We start from the raw sequence: 21,130 nt of genomic DNA, 5'->3' as shown, positions 1-21,130 counted from the left end.
AAATAGGATACTAATGAGCATGTATACCTTTCCAACGCCATAGTTATAGAAATAGCTGATGCAGTACCTTTGCTTTGCGACAAACAAAATGACTAATCAAACAATATCTTATACATTTCACAACAAATGTTACTTTTTTAAAAGTGATGCAGTTTTTTTGTCCACCACACACACAGCTGCCAACTTTTATATTTGGAAAACCCAGAGATTAGGTATTTGTAGGCAGGAGGAAACAGGAGATTTTATTTTTTATTTTTTTATAATTCTTTATCTTCAATGATATTTCCATACTGCACTAGAAATTAAATTGGATCTCAGGATTGTTTATAGCACAGTATGCTTTTAAATATTAGCTCTCGTAACATTTTTCTGTCTGGATTTCTCTTTGAGTTGTATGTTATAGATCAGGAGTGGCCAACTTAATTTGTGATGTGATCTACCTTTTTCTTTCAAAATGTGCCGCAATCTACCATCGCAAAAATTTCATCGCACAAGGTGCACAAATCGAGGGATGACTGTATATTTAAAATTTGTCATGATCTACCAAAATTAAATCCGCGATCGACTCGTTGCCCACCCCTGTTATAGATCAACTGATAATGATTAGCATTAGCATTGTTTCAAGAAAAATATCTTTGCATATCTTTAAAAATGCTGAGTCAGAGTTTTGTTTATAACAGTGGCACTGCTGTTCAGATTTTGTTGTTGAGAGGATTTACAAAGCAGCACCAGAAAGAGATCTAAATTCAGTTTTTTCCCTACCTTGGTTGAATATTCTGTGACATTCAGCACTACTATGAGGAATTATTAAAATGCCAAGAATGACCTGGGATAACTTGTTATATTTTATGCTTCTCTGTGCATTTGTCAGCTCCCTGATAAAGGACCAATATACATTGCTTTCTTCTTTCTTAATAGCATTTGTTAGCTTCTCACATTGTAATTGATGGAAGTGATCTGCAAATTATCTATTTCTTTACATTCAATGATATTGAGAAGTACTGGAAACTCCCCCCCACCATTTGTCAATGAAATTAACTTTTGCAAAGTTAATTTGTTTCAGTTTGGTTCAAAAAAACATTTGTTCTCCAAATAGCACTTTACTGGGTGAAATGGTTATCCAAACACAATATTTAAGTTAAATAGTATTTAACTTAATGTTTCTGATAACTCAGTTCGGCAACTTGTTATCTATAACTTCTATTTGAAGCTACAGACTTTGATTGCCTATTCGTAAGACTAGAAATCTAAAATTGCGTATTCCTAAAACCACAGCATGTTTCTACAAAGAAACATGCTTTGGTTTTAGGAATACTCAACAGAAAGTCTTTGTCTGCCAGCTTCTGAGTGATTTAATAATTTAATTTGTGACACTTGATTGAGTTGTATCAGAACACAAATCCTTTGACATAATGCTCAAACTTGCATTAATGTTTTTTCTTTCTATTTTTTTTACTATATGTATAAAAACATCTTATGGTAAAGTTTTACTATGCAAATCTGATTTGATGTTCAATACATATTACCTTTACACTTGTTTCTTCCTGGTTTGTTGTGACTGTGATTGAAAAGGAAGACAGCGTTTACTAATTTATTGACAGGGTTTTGGTGCAGCAATGCAAGTTAGGTGCTGAAAAAAAAGCATAATTTATTTTCTTTAAAATAAATCTTTAATTATATTAGTTTTAATAAACTTTTAAGTTCTTTTATTGTTATTGCCTTCTTAATTGAGAGAGGGTAGTACTGCCCCTAAGCCATATCCATGTGCATTACATTAGAAAGGAAATGCCTGCAGAATAAAATATTTCTCCCCCTTCCTCTTTTTTTATGGCTAACTATTCTCAGGTGTTTATCACACTCAGGTGATAATAAAATTAAGAAAAAAATTCACAGAATTTATTTTTGAAATTCACAGAATTATTCTGAAATTCTGATTTTAATGCAGTTTTGCAACTTTTTTTTGTGAAAATAAAAATTATCTTTTTGACAAAAGATAAAAGTATTGTGCCAACTCTAGTATATGATGCTGAGACAGAGAAGAGATCAAGAGTCAAAAGATGGATTTTTCATTGTAAATCCAGAAAGTAGTAGCTACATAAACACAATAATTGTAGTTCTGCTAAAACTAGAGGTAATTTCACTATTAAGGTAGTAGTATTTACAAAGAACTTACTTTAAATGCCAAAAAAAGAAATGTCCAATTTTTGAATTTAGTAAAGCTCTCTTAATAAGGAATTTAGCCAAGTCATTCTCCAAGTAAGGCTCATACTTCAAAACCTGCAAAATATTGTTACGTCAATAATTAATCTAAGAAAAGTTCACGTTTAGTATAAATAAAATGAATAACATTAAAAGTAACCTCCTCTTAGTAAGAATGTGGTTATAAAACACTTTACTGGTAAGTGGAAGTTTTTTTTTCCAAATTCATAATAACTGTCATGTACAGTTAGAAAAAAAAATTATTCTTACTGCAAGGTGATATATTTTCTCAGGGGTAGCAAAATCTCATTTCAGCACATGTTAAAATTACGAAACACCATTGAATTTGACTGGGGGGGGGGGATGTCTCCCCTTCTCACAATACAATAACAAGTATGTATTTAAATAGGTCTCATGATATGCCTATAAAACTATTCTAAGTAGCTTTGGCTGACTACACACACACATACAGCTAAAATATTACAAACCTATTTCACAACATATAATTATATGTTACTCAGATACAGCTTGATTAAAGATGGCTCATTGGTTTTATTTGGATGCAGATCAAAGATGAGAATGAAAAAATCATATAATCACATTCTATAAGATTTTAATCATTGATATACAGCTATTTGCCTGTGTTACTAGAATGTTCAAATTTATAATCTGAAAGGTGTATAATGCTTTGAAACATTTAAAAAAAATCTCTAGATGAATGCCCCAAGGGGGGACCCACTCCGGGTTCAACAAAGTAGTAAGGTGTGTGTGTGTGCGTGTGCGCGCGCGTGTGTGCGCACATGAGAGAGAATGTAAAGTGCAACAATTTTCTCCACAAGAAATAAGAAAAAAACTGACAAATATTAAGAACTCCCTCTCATAAAGAGTTTCACAATGTCATAGTGGTTTCAGACATACCACAATACTACACCAGTGTTATTATGGTGGATGTCCCAGGCCAAACTGCACATTGTGCAGGCTGAAAACCCTTGAATAACTGATGGGGAGAACTTCACTTCCTCTGCCTGAGAGTGGCCAACTACAGCCCTAATTTATCAGGCCTTTAAGAATTCCTCTACTCTCCAATGATATCTGAAACTCAAAAGTGACAAGTGTTGAATCCACCTACTGTCATGAAATACATTCAGAACCACCTGAGAAGTCAACTGTTTGTGACAAATCAAAAGAAGTGTATCCAGTTGATATAGATGAACAGTGCACTGCTGAGTCAGTTTGGTGTGACATAAGCACTGTGAAAGCAAAAATAAGAGTAGGAGTGTGTTGGAGGCCTAATGACTCGAATGAGTACAATGAACAATTGCACAGAGAAATAGAGTGGGCTAGTAAATCAGAATGTCATATAATGGTAGATTTTAACTTCCCAGATATTGAATGGAACTTGTGAGTTGGTCACTCACACAGTAGTAAGACTTTTGTGGATTTATTGGATGATTGTTGTCTGCAGCAGCATGTTCGAGAGGCAACCAGAGAGAGTAATACTCTTGATCTGGTTATCAGCAGTGATCATTCATGTATTCAGAATTTGCAGATAAAGGAACCACTAGGTGGCAGTGATCACAGTGTACTGATGTGGGATTTACTTAAAGATATAATTACCATCACGGGTAAAGGAAAGGGTTTTTGCTTCCGTAAAGGTGAGAACAGTGGTCTCAGACGGTTTTTAAATTCTGTACAGTGGTATCAACTGACGATGTTACCAACAGTAAATTCTAAGTGGGAAGCATTCAAGGAATTAATCATGGAAGCTACTAAAAGTCTCATACATATTAAGAAATACTGTTTAAGGTTTAGGCCTAAATGGTTATCAAATGAACTAATGAGACTCGTGACAAAGAAGAAAAATGCATGGAATGCATATAAATTATCAAGCGACTCAGAAGCCTATGGCAGATATAAGCTAGTCTGTAATCAGGTTGCAAAGGAGGTTACGCAGGCGAAGGCAGATTATGAGAAATCTTTGGCAAAGGATGCTAAGAAAAACAGCAAGGATTTCTTTACTTATATAAACTCTAAAAGGAAGGTGATGAATCTGATCAGTCCATTTGCTATCGATGGTTTGACTGTTGATGATCCTGCTCAGACAGCAAACAAACTGAATGAGTATTTTGCATCTACATTCACACATGAGGAGTTATTAAGGTTTGAAAATGGCAGAAGGTTATCAAATTGTAGCAGGGTGCTTAATGATTTTGTAATAACTGAGAGCAAAGTGGAGGAGAAATTGTCGAAGTTAAACATAAGAAAGGCACCTGGGGGTGGACAGGATCTATCCAGTTATATTAAAGGAGGTGGCAAAGCAACTAAGCAAACCCTTAGCCATAATTATGAGAGCATCCTTGGACTCGAGAGGTCCCCAAAGACTGGAGATGTGCAAATCTATCCCCAATTCACAAAGGAGGATCGAAGGGTGACATGAGTAATTACAGACCAGTTAGTTTAACTTCTGTTTCGGGTAAAATAATGGAGCCACTGGTTAAAGATGCATTGCAGGATCATCTAGACAAGACTGCAGCAATAATTTAGACACAGCATGGGTTTGTTAAGGGAAAGTCTTGTCTGACAAATTTGATAGGATATTATGATGTGGTTACAAAGGAACTGGATGCAAAAAATAATTTTGATATCATATATTTGGATTTCAAGAAAGCTTTTGATACTGTTGCGCATGGAAGACTATTGTACAAATTGGAGCAGAATGGTATTAAGGGTAAGTTGCTACAATGGATAAAAGGATGATTGAGTGGGAGAAGACAGAGGGTGGTAATCAATAAGTGCTGCTCTTCGTGGACTAATGTTATTAGTGAAGTCCCACAGGGTTTGGTGTTGGGTCCACTGCTGTTTTGTATATTTATCAATGATATTGATGAAGGTATATCAGGCTTAGTGTCGAAGTTCGCAGATGATACAAAGGTTGGCAGGGTTGTTAATGACACAATGGTAGCATGCTACTGCAACAGGATCTAGATAATTTGGGCAGATGGGCTAAGAAGTGGCAACTGAAGTTTAACCTTCACAAATGCAAAGTACTGCACATATGGGTAGAAGTAACCCCAGAGAAAGTAACCCCATGGGGATTTGTCAATGATATATAGGAATTTTGCTAGTAGGGAAAAGGAGGTGATTGTTCCTCTGTATAAGGCAATGGTCAAATCACGCCTTGAGTACTGCATACAGGTCTCGAGACTTCATTTTAGGAAGGAAGGAAGGATGTAGATTTGCTTGAGCGTGTACAGAGAAGAGCAACAAGATTGGTGAGGGGAATGAAGGGATCCTCTTACCAAGAGAGGCTTAAGTTCTGCAAATTGCAGTGGCTGGAGACTAGGTACCTGTGTGGTGACCTGATTGAGGTGTATAAGGCCTTGAATTGGTTGAGCACACTAAATTTTGATGGGATCCTTCCACTTGTTCAGACTATGAACCTAAGGGGGCATAAATTCAAATTAAGAAAAGACAGATGCAGAATAGATGTGCAGAAATTTGCCTTTAGCCAGCGGGTGGTTAATTGCCGGAACAAACTTCCATCTGTCATGGAAGTTGATAGGTTAAATAAATCTAAGGAGGAACTGGACAGGCATTTAGAGGGAATGGTGTGATTTTTTTTTTTTTTTTTTTGGCTGATGCTGCATAAGCTCATACACTTGCTTTCTTGCATCATATGCCACTACTACAAAGATAGCTGTATTGAAAACCTGGGGTGTAAGGATTGAAGAACATGCTTGTGGCACACCAGACTGGTGGACACATAGGATGGGGTTGGGTGGGATGGAGGAAAGGTTAGGTGTGGGTTAAGTGCCAAAGCAAATAAGGCTATGAGGGGGTCAGTATAATTGCATGTATTCCTTGGTACAAGGGTGGTTCAATAAAGAATTGCCCTCACCTACTTCCACATAACGCAGAGTCATGATATTCTGTGTGTAACATCATACATATCTCTGTACTAAAGGTGTCAAATTTCAGCCCTATGTCTTAATTTGTTTTTTTCTTACAGAGCTGAATGTGTGACAAAGTAGCATCATGGACAAAGTTGAAGCCAGAGCTGTAATCCAGTATCTGTTCTTGAAGGGGAAATTTCCTAAAGAAATTCTCGAGGAGATGACTGCTGTATATAAGGATAAAGCCCCATCTTATGGCATTGTGAAGCACTGGCAAAGACAGTTTAGGTGTGGTCAGACATTGGTAGAATCTACATCCATTCCAGGTCATCCCCATTCATGCTGTCATTGATGACAGCACGATCAGAAAAGTGGAGTAGTTAATCATGGAAGATTGCTGGATATCTGTGTGCGAATTGTCCCAGGAGATGAAGATTAGTGTGGGCTCTGTTGAAACAGTCCTTCATGACCATCTCCATTTACGGAAATTGAGTGCAAGATGGATTCCCCGATTATTGACTGGTTTCCAGAAGGCTGATCGACAACAGAAATCACAAGAGTTGTAGCTCTGTGCCAAAAAAATGAAGATTTTTTCCCTCGTCTAATCACTCAGGATGAAAGTTGGATACACCATTTCGACCCTGAAAGTAAAAAGCAGTCCACGGAATGGTGACATTATGGTCCCCCCCCACCAAGAAGCCAAGGGTCCAAGCATCAGCAGGAAAGGTCTTGCTGATAGTGTTTTGGGATGAGAAAGGCGTAATAATGACTGATTACCTGCCAAAAGGTAGAACAATTACAGGTACCTATTATGCCAACTTACTCACAAAATTACAGGAGAAAATCAAAACATGTAGGTGTGGCATGCTGTCCAAAGGTGTGAGAATGCTTCAAGACAATGCCCCAGTTCACACTTCTGAAATTGCAACAACACAAGCGGCCACTTGTGGATATGAAATACTGCTCAATTCGGCCTACTCACCCGATCTTGCACCATTGGAGTTCTTGTTTCCTTCCCTCAAATCATTTCTTCGAGGGAACCACTTCCCTGAGTCATGGTTCAAAGACTAACCTCACAACTTCTACAAAAACAGTATCCATAGCTTCATCCATAGATGGGAAAAATATGTAAATCTGCACGGTGACTATGTAGAGAAGGACTAAAACCTGTGACAAGAATCAACAGGCTAGCACCTCTGCAGCTAGGTCAGGGCGATTCTTTATTGAACCAACCTCGTAAGTTTGCTGAATGAAATCCCCCCTCCCCCCAAAAGGGCCCTAAAAATTCATCATGCCATTGATGGGATTCAATGGCAGTGGCAGGATGGTGATTATAACCAATGGCTACCCAAGAGGAATAGGTTTGGGATGGGTTTGTTTTCCTGAAGATTTTTTTGTTGCACCTGCACCTATGGTATTAGTGTGCCAGTGGGAAGCTTTAGTATTAGAATGGCTAAATGATGTTCCCTCGTTCTTGTCTCTCCCGCCAATGAGAATATACTTCCCTCATTAATTTTACTAATCCATCAGGACCTTGTACACCTCAATCAGGTCCCAACCTCTCCTCACAAGATGTCTAATTGCCAAATTTTGCAATCTGAAACTTCTAAGCTGTTCTTCATGTGGACTTTGATTAACATTCTGCACCAATCTGGTCATCTTTCTTTGAAACCACTCTATAAGCTTTGCCTTTTTCACGTATGGCCTCCAAACTTGATAAAAACAATATTCCAAATATAGTCTCACCATCATCTTATACAAAGGGACAATGATATTCCTCTCCCTATTTGCAAAGGGTCTATAAATCAGACAAGACACTGTGATTCCTTAAACTGCATTTTATCTCAGTGTATCATAACCCCCAAGTCTTTTTCATTCTGAACCATTTTTAATTCCTCTCCCCTACTTTATAAGTAACTCCTGGATTTCTGTTCTCAGGTGCAAAACTTTTAGAAGCATTTTAAAATTTAGTACAGAAGCCATTTTCAAAACATATCTGTATCTACTTCAAGTAATTCTGAAGCAACGTGGCCTGATTCTGATTTTTAACCACCCTTCTTAGCTTCAAATAATCAGCAAATTTTGACATCCCCTCTACTCCTCTAAAATAGATTAGAAACAAGGACTCCACTTACTATGTTGGCTCACTATAAAGAGTTACCATTTATGACTGACCTCTGTCCCCTATCTTTTAGTTGACCAACCTCCAACAAAGAACCTTACCAGTTTTCCCAAATTGCTCCAGTTTATATAACATGGTTTTATTGGCATCAAGCTAATTAATGCTGAAGTTGTTTCTTATGTTCAACTGTTTTATGATGGCATCATAATAATTAACCAGATTGGCTGGGCAAGACTTTCCTTTTAAGAATACATGCTGTGATCCATTAAGGACACTGTTCATACTGAGATGGTCCTGTATCATGTCCTTAACCACAGAAGCTACAATCTTATCCATCACTGAGGTCAAACTTACCAGCCTATATTTGCCTAATATCCATTTTGCACTTCCTTTGTGGATTGGGGAAAATCTAATGAACCTAATGAGACCTCAATGACTTTACCTTCCATCACTTCCATTAATTTTTCTAATAGACTCTTCTCTGAGATCATATACCACTTATTTTATGCGTATCATATCCTTAACCACAGAAGCCACAATCTTACCCACCACTGAGGTCAAACTTATCAGTTTATATTTGCTCATTATCTATTTTGCACTTCCTTTGTGGACTGGGGAGTATCTAATGAAGTCCTATAATCTAATGAGGTCTCAATAATTTATCTTCCATCACTTCCATTAATTTTTCTAATAGACTTCTCTGAGATCATACATCACTCATTTTACATGTTCAATAGGTCTTTCAACTTTAAATATCATTCCAAAATACCTATTCAACTTGTCTGCTATTCTCTTCTTTTTTGTATTTGTGTATTAGAAGAACTTGTTAACATTCTTAGAAAGTGATTTCTTGTCTTCAGCTTCCACCTGTCTTATACCATCTGGTTTTTGTTGCATATCTGATTGTAATTGTCATATAAATTGGTGTTTTGCGACAGTTTGTAAACTGTCCTATGCTTTTTTTCTTTTCCTCAATTGAACCTCCCTTGGCATCTTTCTCTCGTGGAACTCCTTCACTGGAATGAATACATTTGTGGCTTTCAGGATATATTCTTTGAATAATTCCTATAATGAGCTCACATTCAACAGCACAGAGTTGTTGCTCAAATTAGTTAGATACCAAAAAATACCTCAATCCAGTAATAGTCTCTTCTCTTGAAATTGAAGCATTCATCTTTTCCTTGACCACAGAAATCTTTGGACACTAGCCATTTAATGACCTTGTGGTCACTACCTTCTATCAGTTTTAATGCAGTTAGGATCCTTGTTGAGAACCAGACTGCGGATATTAGATCTCCTTGTACTTTCTCTAATACGGTTGAATAAATAAAAAAAAAATTCCAGATGGTTCAAAAACTATCTCTGCAAGATGCATTTTTAATTCATAAAGAGGAAATCATACTTGGTTGCCTACTCAAGTTAACTAAAGAGATTTTTGTCATTCTCCTCGGAATCGTTTAGCCTGTAAGATACCATCACTATCATCTTTCTTTTACAGCAAATAGTCTCCCACCACAAAGAATTAACATCCATCTGAACTGCATCTGATATTGGGAATAGACATGTTGCATTCAGGGAGCAGATATACTCCTTGAATGCAAGATTTGTTTTTTTTTAGGAGCATTAGCAACTAAGGCCATATTGCTCCGGGATATGCGGTGGTCATTCCCTGACCTTTTCGCATCCTCTGTATTTGGTGGTGACGGGCTCGTTGAATGCAAGATGTCTGTCCACTCACTTCACCTTTTAAACATCCTTTGCACACATCTCAAAAGCTTCAATTCTTCTAAGGACTTCTTTCTTTGGTGTCCATGTCATAGCCCCATAAAGCATGACACTCAGGTTTTTCTTCTCTCAAATCAGACAAAAATGATTCTAAGTTCAGGTGGTTTTTACCTCCAAGTGGAATAAAAACCCCACTGATGCACATGTGTCATGACACATTAACGTGTTAACTTGATACCCATCTACTTTGTAAACATGTGGTATTTAAATAAAGAAATTAAGAAAAAATAATAATAAAAATAAAAACTGCTTATTCTGAACTGATTTCCAATTCTAGATAAGCAAACTAAGCTGTAAATAAAAGTTAGGACTTTAAGGATGGCATCTCACCTGTACAAGCTGAAGAAGGTACTGTGAAAGAAGATCATCAGTAAGTGACAAGTCTAGCCATTTCACAGCAAACCTGCGTACCACCTGATCAGCATATTTGCAGTCCAGCAGTTCTAAAGATGCTTCTGGAGACACTTGAGGCCATTCATTCAGTAACATATATAGCTGTAAATAATAAATATTAATAAAGCAAGGAGTAAGAAAGGAAAAGACTTATATCAAAATTATTACAAATAACTTTTCATAAGTGAATCAGAAATGAAAGTCTGACCGTGGATTAGAGCTAAATTTATATAATTGTGGAAAGCTCTAGTAGACCTGAAGCATTTTCAATAATATATACCCGGCAGGTATAATTAATGTGCACTACTGTGGCTATCTGTACATGGATCATCCAGATATGAAATGAATAGACAGGTATTTCTCAACCTCTGGGTTGAGAAATGCCTCTCTATTTTGTCCACTGGTGGGATGCAACCCACCATTGGGCTGCCACAAAATCTCAGTGGGTTGTGAAATTTTTGATAAGAAACAACGGATTACTGTGAGAGTTTAGTTGGAATGATACATTGCCATCTGTTACTTGTTTAGAGAGGTCTGGGTTCTATCAATGACCAGAGGAATTTCTGAAGTTATCTTCAATAGCAATCCAGTGCATCATTTTATCGCCTCATTTACAGTCATACTTTATGGGGCTATAACATCCACACTACAGAAGGAGGTTATTAGAAGAATTGAAGTTTTTGAGATGTGGGTGCAAAGGATGCTTGTAAAGGTGAAATGGGCAGATGGGGTTGAAAACAGGAAGTATCGAGGGGAGTGGGATAAAATAAAGTTTGTCCACCAATTCTACATGCTCATGGAGAAACTCGAAGGCAGCAAATATATCTACTGAATGAATTTAGCTGATCTTAGGTGAAGGGAACAGGATTTTCCCCAGTCAGTTATGCCACATTTTTCAGCCCACAAAAAAGTGAATTGGCCCAGGGACACACACTTCTACAGGCAAAATACACTCAAATAAATATAAATGACAAGCTTCAGTGTTGTAAAAATAAAATAAAATTAATATACAATAATAGATAAGTACTTTTTTTTTGTAAATTACACATACACTGAATAAACCAGAACACTAATTATTCTGTCTGAAAATACAACTTCTGAAATGATGGATCACAATATAAAAAAAGTTGAGTGGTTTAGAACCACAATTTCTTGATTTTTTTTTTTTTTTACTGCAAAAATCTTTTTGTATATCTCTAATTCTTCTGTGAAACCCTTTTGCAAATCTATAACTTCCTATGGAATTCCAGTATCTTTAAAAACAATAACAATTAATAATAAAATAGAAACAGCAATATGTGTTCAAATTAAATAAGAAATCAATGATAAAAAAAACTACCATATCATTTTGTGCCCTTCCCCAATTAAACTTTATCAACTTCAACTTCTTTATATATGTTATATTTGACAGAAACTATGAAAAGTTAATAAAACCATCCCTATTGCAGACCTGTTACATTATTCTGCCAAAAATGTCTGGTCACCAATAAAACTATGAAATTACAATCATTAGTTTAACAGTTAAATAATATTCATAAAAAATAGTAACACATCTTAGAATATTGCCATTATCCGAAACACAGTTATCTCACTCTAAGTTTCAGAACTGCTTTGGTAAAAAGGAAATCAAGATTCGTATATGCAGATAAAAAAATCAGAAATTCACTGTTCATTCCTTAATAATGTAGGAGGGAAAAACATATCTCGAAATTCCATATAATACCTTTGAAATAAACACTTCACTATTTTGACTTAGTTACTTTAGAAATTTTAATTACATAAAAAAATAATAGATCAACTTTCAGTTTCATAGTTTCTAAATTAATTATGAATACATGCAGTGAATTGTTTATCTCAAAGTATAATTTTTTCCTTTCACTCCCACTGTCAAATGTCTCCCAATTGTATCCAATATTGAAATACCTATTCGAATAAACTAAAATCATGAGAGAGTATTTTTCAGCTGATTTTATTTTATTTATTTAATAAACATACCCAAAAATTTTTGAATAATGTGTTGTCACCTACAAGGCAGCTACCGTGGAAGGCTGTACACTTATTAATATTACCTGTACTGTGCTGCATGAAAAAGCTGTTTCCTCTCTTCTCACTGGCAACAATCCAGTGGCCTTTGAATTTTTCTAAGCAATCAGCCTCAACTACCCATGTAAATAACTTATACTGATGATCAATTGTTTGCAAGATGTCATACAATACTGTCTCTATTTCCCCTAAGTTTGAAATTAAGCTCCCAGTCTAGTCTTTATTTATTTATTTTTAATGAAAACCCCAAAAGAGAGGTGTTAGAACCTACAGTACTTAGTACTGTGCATGGGTTGGAGGTTGAGCTATTTGGTGACATTAGACTTGAACTCTGTAGATTGCAATTTGCAAGAAATATGTATGAAGGAATCTTCAAATAGGCCTCTGGGGTTGGGAATTTTCATACTCATATTATGCCGTGATACACCAACCGTATTAAAATTTATGGTTTTGTACTGTTTAAAATATTGAAATGACTAGATAGAACAAATAAAGTTTAATCGAATAAATAATTACAATGTATAAAATATAATATTAAACTGCAGGATACTATTTACAATAAAATATATTTACAATAAAACAATGAAATTAAAATACTAGATGATAAAAGCGCTAAAAATATACCGTAGCTTTCAAAGGCATCTGCCCCCTTTTTCAACAGTAAGGTTTTATCGTACAGCACATCCTTAAATATCAGCAGGCTCACGGGCTCTCAGCACGTGGTTCCACAGGAGCATGGGCAGTATTCTCCTCACATGTACTGGAACCGGAAATGGCTCGAGAGCATGCCAGGCGGAACCGTTCATATCATCCAAGGATCACTGCCACAAAGAGGGGATGAATACGTATTCCCCTGTCTCTATTAATAGTACTGTTCCCAGCGGAACAGATCCGCAAGCTCTCAAGTCACTTGCAGTTCCAAAATCTATGCGCCCTGTCGACAATAACAACTCCGTCTGGGGAGATTTGATGGTGCTCCTCCCAGAAATGTTCTGCAACAGCAGACTTTCCGTAATCGGCGGTCCTTATTGCATTCATATGTTCCCCCAGACGATCCTCAAACTGACGCTTCGTTTCACCCACATAACATTCCCGACAATCCAGGCATTTAATCTCATAGACGACCCCACTTGTAAATTCTCTTGGTATGGAATCTTTTACCTTTGACACAACTGTGTGCAACCTCCACCCTGCAAGCTGCACACAGCTGTTTGACATTCTTGTAATACACGAGCTATGCGCTCCGTTAGGCCTGGATAGTAGGGAATGTATGTGGTGGCAACTGGTGTGAATGGTTCCCTTCGCCCCTGTTCCATTCCTCGGATATGTTTGTTTATGATCCTCTGGGGGTAGCCACATTTCTTGAGATCTGCTGTGACCCGTTTAACTTCTTCATTTCTATCCTCGGGGGTGCAGCAGTGGGTCCTAGCCCTATCCAACAATGCCCTAATCACACTATTTTTGTGATGATTAGTTTGTGCCGTATTATAATGCGTATATTGACCCCGGCACATGGGTTTTCTATATACGCTGGTCTTTTAAGAAAGCTAAGTACCTCATCCTCTCTCCCCCTCCTAATAATAGTGAACATATCGTCGACATATCTTTTCCATGCATGCATGGGGGAGAGCCAATTCATCAAAAATTCTGGCTTCAAGCTCCTCCATGGCTAAATTTGCTGATTCCCAAGGATTTATATTGGACATTGGATGCAACAGGATGCCAATTACCTAGATTTTATGGCCTTTCAAAAAAAAAAAAAAAAAAAAAAATTGGGTGTTCCGCTTAGGCCGATTGTGTCATTTATAGGTAGTCCTATGCATGATTTGTCCAGGTTTCTAGCCGGACTGATTTCATCTATAGTTGGCCGTTCCGAGCTTGACAGCGGAGACCGTGTGATTTGTCAGGGATCAGGCTACAGAGGAGGGCGAGACCATGGTATCATTTGACGTGATATCCCTATTTACACGTATTCCCATTGACCATGGGGTGCGATGTGCATGTATGGCACTAGAGAGGGATAGTACTTTAAGCAATAGGACCCAGTTAAGTGTAGAAGATGTTTGTAGTAGGGTGGAGCTATGTCTCTCAAGCACCACCATGGTGTTTCAAAATATTATGTACAAACAGGTTCATGGCGCAGCAATGGGTTCCCCTATTAGTGCTATTATAGCAAATTTAGCCAGGGAGGAGCTTGAAGCCAGAATTTTCACTGTTATTCAGAGGGAGAGAGAGGATGAGGTACTTAGCTTTCTTAACAGCTTCTCCCTGCTTATTCAATTCACCTTGGAGGTGGAAGTGGAGGGTACCCTCCCTTTCCTTGATGTGTTGGTTCATAGGGAAGGCCCTAGGTTAAAGACCAGGGTATATAGAAAACCCATGTGCCAGGGTCAATATATGCATTATAATACAGCCCAAACCAACCGTCACAAAAATAGTGTGATTAGGGCATTGTTGGATAGGGCTGGGTCCCACTACTGCACCCCCCCAGGATAGAAATGAAGAAGTTAAACAGGTCACAGAGGCTACCCACAGAGGACCATAAACAAACATATCCGAGGAATGGAACAGGGACAAAGTGAACAATTCACACCAGTTGTCACCGCACACATTCCCTACTATCTGGGCCTAACGGAGCGCATAGCTTGCGTATTACGAGAATGTCAGACACGCTGTGTGCAGTTTCCAGGGCGGAGGTTGCACACAGTTGTGTCACACGTAAAAGATCCCATACCAAGAGAATTTACAAGTGGGGTCGTCTATGAGATTAAATGCCTGGAATGTGGGGAATGTTATGTGGGTGAAACGAAGCGTCAGTTCGAGGATCGTCTGGGGGAACATATGAATGCAATAAGGACCGCCGATTATGGAAAGTCTGCTGTGGCAGAGCATTTCTGGGAGGAGCACCATCAAATCTCCCCAGATGGAGCTGTTATCGGGCGCATAGATTTTAATTGATTTCTCTATTTTCTCCTTTATTCTTTCTTTAGAAAAAAATACAGGGCGCATAGATTTACTGCAAGTAGCTCGAGAGCTTGCGGATCTGTTCCTCCAGGAACAGTACTATTAATAGACAGGGGAATACATATTCATCCCCTCTTTGAGGGGGTGATCCTTGGATGTGATGAACGGTTCCGCCTGGCACGCTCTCGAGCCATTTCCGGTTCCAGTACACGTGAGGAGAATACTGCCCATGCTCCTGTGGAACCACGTGCTGAGAGTCCGTGAGCCTGCTGATATTTAAGGATGTGCTGTACGATAAAACCTTACTGTTGAAAACGGAGGCGGATGCCTTTGAAAGCTACAGTATATTTTTAGTGCTTTTATCATCTAGTATTTTAATTTCATTGTTTTATTGTAAATATATTTTATTGTAAATAGTATCCTGCAGTTTAATATTATATTTTATACATTGTAATTATTTATTCGATTAAACTTTATTTGTTCTATCTAGTCATTTCAATATTTTAAACATTACAAAACCATAAATTTTAATACGGTTGGTGTATGACGGCATAATATGAGTATGTATGAAGGAAAGTTGTTCCAGAAAACAGAAGGTGAATGAAGAAACAAGGAAGAAGAAAAGTTGATTCTGTGAATTTGAAGTTGGACAGTAAAAGGATGTTGACTAGTTTCGGCATGTGTTCGGACTGCTTTGGAAGAGAGAGCAAGAATTATAGAAACCAATTCAGAAGAACATATGCCCATGGAAGTAATTGAGAGGTATTAGAACCTATAGTACTTAGTACTGTGCATGGGTTGGAGGTTGAGAAGATATTTGGTGACATTAGACTTGAAATTCTGTAGATTGCAATTTGCAAGAAATATGTATGAAGGAAAGTTCTTCCAGAAAACAGAATTTGAATGAAGAAACAAGGAAGAAGAAAAGTTGATTTTGTGAGTTTGAAGTTGGACAGTAAAAGGATGTTGACTAGTTTCGGCATGTGTTCGGACTGCTTTGGAAGACAGAGCAAGAATTATAGAAACCAATTCAGAAGAACAAATGCCCATCGAAGTAACTGTAGAAAAGGCATGTAGCAGAAACAGTCTATAAGACAGAGTGGAGAGATTCTGTTAGAGATAAGTTATTAATTAACATAACTGCCCTCTTTTGAATGGAATCTAGAAACCTGAGAGAGGTTTTAGGGGAACCACCCCCGGTGTGTTTTTTTTTAAGGAGCATTAGCAACTAAGGCCATATTGCTCCGGGAATATGCGGTGGTCATTCCCTTGACCTTTCTGCACCCTCCGTATTTGGTGGTGACGGGCTCGAACCCCCGTCTAATCAAGAAGTGCGTGCTACGCACTGCTGCTCCTTCCCACCTGGCTACGGAGGCACCCCTATAGTACTTAGTACCGTGCTTGGGCTGGAGCTTGAGAAGACGAAAGAAGATAACTATTGACATTAGACTAACTTCTGTAGACTGTAATTTTCAGGAAATACGTATGAAGGAAGGTTGTTCCAAAAAAACAGCAGTTGAATGAATAAATGAAGAAGATGAAAAGTTGGTTCTGTGAGTTTGAAGTTGAACAGTAAATGAATGTTGGCGGCACATGTTTGGACTGTTTTGAAAGACAGAGCAGGGATTATAGAAGCCAATTCAGAAGAACAGTGCCCATGGAACAATATTCCATAAAAGAGCAGATTTACAATTTATACAAAGTGACAACTGTTTGGAAAAAAAGTAATGCAAGAAAGAGAAAACCCAGTTTTTTAGATGCAGAAGAAGCAATATTTGTAACGTGCTCATGCCAAGAGAGATCAGAAGTCAGTAATTCCCAATAGAGATATATGATTTTGCCTAGAAATCGGAGTGTTATCAAAGATAAGCATAGGAGCAGATGAATCCTTTATGCAAGATTTAAGACAAGACTGAGTTTTAGAAGGAATGAAATCAACTAAGTTATCTTTGCCTCACTGGAGACCAGCACATTTAAGGAATTGGTAGCGGATATTTGATAAGTTTAAGCTATTTGAGCAGGGCAAGGTTTTACAAACTGGAAGGTAGAATGCAATGTGCTATCATCAGCAAAACTATGTATAGGATTTCCGGTCAATGGAAGGTCATTAATATTAAAGGAGGAAAAGAGTGAAAGAAAGAACCGAACCTTGGGGAACACCAGCATTATTGGTGAAGTTAGAAGACAAAGAGCCATTAAACACAGTGAGCGGTCAGAGAGAAAAATTGGATACTCGATTACAAAAAACAGTTGGCAAACCATAAGATGGAAGCTTATTTAGAAGACCTTTATGCCAAACATGATCAAAAGCCTTTGAAGTGTCAAGAGCAACTGCTTGAGTTTCACCAAACTTTTCATTGAATTTGTCCATAAATGGGTAACATAAGCCAGAATATCACCAGTGGATTGACACCGATGGAATCCATACCGGGGGTCGTTGATTGGATGGAAGGTTTCTAGATAGTTCAAGAGTTGTTGGTTAATTGATTTCTCTATTTTCTCCTTTATTCTTTCTTTAGAAAGAGTAGAAGAAAGTGCAATGGGATGATAATTGGATGGGAGGGATTTGACACCCTTTTCAGGACTGACTGGATTAAGAGCAAATTTCCAAGAAAAGCAGCAGGAAAAAAAGAAAGTGAATAAAGGTGACACAGAACAGTAATAAGTTCAGAGGTACAGGTTTTGAGAACAAGTGGAGAAACACCATCAGGACCTGGAGCTTTCTTAGCATCAAGATTCGTCAAAATCCTTCTGACATCCTTTTGATGGAAGTCCACAGGAGGCACTGAATGGAGCATACTGGGAATAGTGGGAGGTGGTTTACCAAGATCAGCAACACATGCGTTGGAAGAAAAATAGGATGCTAGCAGGTCAGCTTTATCTTTGGCTGAAGTGGCAGTACAACCATCTGGTTTTGACAGAAGTGGGAACACAGATGGGCAAAAGTTGTGGCCATTGGCAAGAGACCTTCTGGTCCAAATGGCTCAGCTACCATTTGGACCAGAAGCAAGTTTTCTACTCTTAGCCTGTTCAAAATCTAGTTTGGGCTGATTAATAACTGCTTTATAATTGTTGTGAGCTTTGAGTAGGCAGATAATGAAACTAAAGATTTGGAAACAAGCCAATTATGATATGCAACATTCTTCTCTTGAACATCCTTAGCAAATTTATTGGAAAACCAAGGTTTAGATAAAGGAAGAGATTTTAAGGTGGAGTGCGGAACAAAAGATTTTATCCCTGCAAGAAAATTTCACTGACACAATCTGTGCAAACATTGACATCCGAAGATTTGAAACAGTAATCCGACCACGGAAAAGAAGAAAATAAATCTCGTAGATCATCCTATTTTGCATTCTTGTAATGGCAAACAACACAAGGTGTTGGGAATGGCTGAAATCTTCTGTAAAGTAAGTTGATTAGAGGAATATAGCAGGGATGAGAAAGCTATTTGTCATTCTCTCAAGTATAATGGGCATTCATTGATAAGGCATTTTACTGTGAATTGAGTTCGACAGTTGCTGCATAGTGGAGGATCATCCAGTGCAAGTCAGTAACTATGAGTTAGGTGGGTATGCCCAATCTGCAATCTAGCAAGTATACTTCTTTCTTCCTATTCCCTCTTAGGCTTGATGCACACTGCTTGTGATAATTTTTAATCTGGAACAGTTTATTGCTTTTGTTCTCCTGCCAAAGGAATAGCCATTTTTTTCTACCGGTATATTGTGTGACATGTTTGTAATCAGTGTAAGGTATTTTGATGTCTGATGTTATGTGACACATTTTTGGCAGAAAAATCTGCTTGTTCATTTCCTGTGATTCCAGCATGTCTAGGTATCCAACAGAAGATTATTTTTTGCCCCTTTTGTAAGAAGCTGCACTAAATTTAATTAAAATTGTTGTAAAAAGAGATGACTGGAAGGAAGTTTACAATGAAGAGTGGATACAGTGCTTAAGGAATCGGCATAGACAATGGTTTGAGGGTTGGTTCAATTCTATAGAGACTGAAGACTGTTAAAACAGTCTTCAATCTCTAGAGCCATCAGGAGAGCATACATTTCTGCAGTGTAAGTGCTGCACTCCAAAGGGAGCTGCTGAGATATTGTAATATTCGGTAGAGCCACAGCTGCACCAAATTTACTGTCTGTCTTGGAGCTGTCGGTGTAAATTTGGGTGAAATTAGAGAATTGAAAAGAGTGAGCCACATAGATTTGCTTAAGGCTGAAATTTGGAAGTGTATTCTTTCCCCATTGTTGGATATGTTTAACGATTATTTGTAAAGATTATTTTTTGCCCCTTTTGTAAGAAGCTGCACTAAATTTAATTAAAATTGTTGTAAAAAGAGATGACTGGAAGGAAGTTTACAATGAAGAGTGGATACAGTGCTTAAGGAATCGGCATAGACAATGGTTTGAGGGTTCAATTCTCTAGAGACTGAAGACTGTTAAAACAGTCTTCAATCTCTAGAGCCATCAGGAGAGCATACATTTCTGCAGTGTAAGTGCTGCACTCCAAAGGGAGCTGCTGAGATATTGTAATATTCGGTAGAGCCACAGCTGCACCAAATTTACTGTCTGTCTTGGAGCTGTCGGTGTAAATTTGGGTGAAATTAGAGAATTGAAAAGAGTGAGCCACATAGATTTGCTTAAGGCTGAAATTTGGAAGTGTATTCTTTCCCCATTGTTGGATATGTTTAACGATTATTTGTAAAGATTATTTTTTGCCCCTTTTGTAAGAAGCTGCACTAAATTTAATTAAAATTGTTGTAAAAAGAGATGACTGGAAGGAAGTTTACAATGAAGAGTGGATACAGTGCTTAAGGAATCGGCATAGACAATGGTTTGAGGGTTCAATTCTCTAGAGACTGAAGACTGTTAAAACAGTCTTCAATCTCTAGAGCCATCAGGAGAGCATACATTTCTGCAGTGTAAGTGCTGCACTCCAAAGGGAGCTGCTGAGATATTGTAATATTCGGTAGAGCCACAGCTGCACCAAATTTACTGTCTGTCTTGGAGCTGTTGGTGTAAATTTGGGTGAAATTAGAGAATTGAAAAGAGTGAGCCACATAGATTTGCTTAAGGCTGAAATTTGGAAGTGTATTCTTTCCCCATTGTTGGATATGTTTATTAATGTGTGCCAAGGATATTTGCCATGGCAGCATAGCCATGCTTTCATCTAGAATTATGTTATCCATACTTAGTCCCCAACAAGTGCTTAAGCTTTGTAACCTAATGCCACATGGTTTTTTTTTAAAAGGCTTATTTTTATACAAATTATGCCATTTTGGTCTGAACAGATATTGCCATACAGGATGATGTGGGAAATTTCTGATTTTAGCTACATAGTTTAGTAGCAGGGCATGCTGACAAAGAATGGTTTGTGTACTTCTGTGTAAAGACTCTGAACTGGTGATGTATAAAAAGCTCCTAGGGCAATTTGTTGTTGTTGTTGTTGTGATGGGGGTTTAATGGCGCACGAGCTACTGGGGCTATAGTGCGCCTATTCATAGGAAAATAATAAAAATCAAATTTCAGATAGAATCAATTTATGGTTTATTAGAGTGATGTTTTAAAATTTATGATACAATCCAATTTTTTTCAAAAAAGAGAAGAATTCATTGATGTTTGCATCGTCACCTATAATATTTTTTAATGTCTTCGGTTCCGGAAGATTTTTTAGGGAAAGGAGGATGGATATTCTGTCCTGATCATAGTGAGGGCAGTCAACGAGAATG

The 21,130-nt window shown here is 37.6% G+C and overlaps 1 protein-coding gene across 3 annotated transcripts in view; it reads right to left on the bottom strand.

The window, feature by feature from the left end:
• Window positions 1-21,130, bottom strand: part of LOC150089705 (phosphatidylinositol 4,5-bisphosphate 3-kinase catalytic subunit alpha isoform-like) — a 291,320-nt gene that overhangs the window by 98,814 nt on the left and 171,376 nt on the right. For all 3 annotated transcript variants that reach the window (XM_090389607.1, XM_090389609.1, XM_090389608.1), the window contains 2 exons: window positions 10,330-10,494; window positions 2,174-2,277 (listed from right to left, as the gene is read on the bottom strand). In XM_090389607.1, coding sequence (XP_090245733.1) covers window positions 2,174-2,277; window positions 10,330-10,494 — 269 coding nt within the window. The remainder of the gene's footprint in view (window positions 1-2,173; window positions 2,278-10,329; window positions 10,495-21,130) is intronic.

Source organism: Mastigoproctus giganteus, chromosome 2, assembly GCF_048544385.1.
Source record: "Mastigoproctus giganteus isolate SK-2022 chromosome 2, ASM4854438v1, whole genome shotgun sequence".
NCBI lineage: Eukaryota > Metazoa > Arthropoda > Arachnida > Uropygi > Thelyphonidae > Mastigoproctus > Mastigoproctus giganteus.
This window is presented reverse-complemented; position numbering and strand designations above follow the sequence as displayed.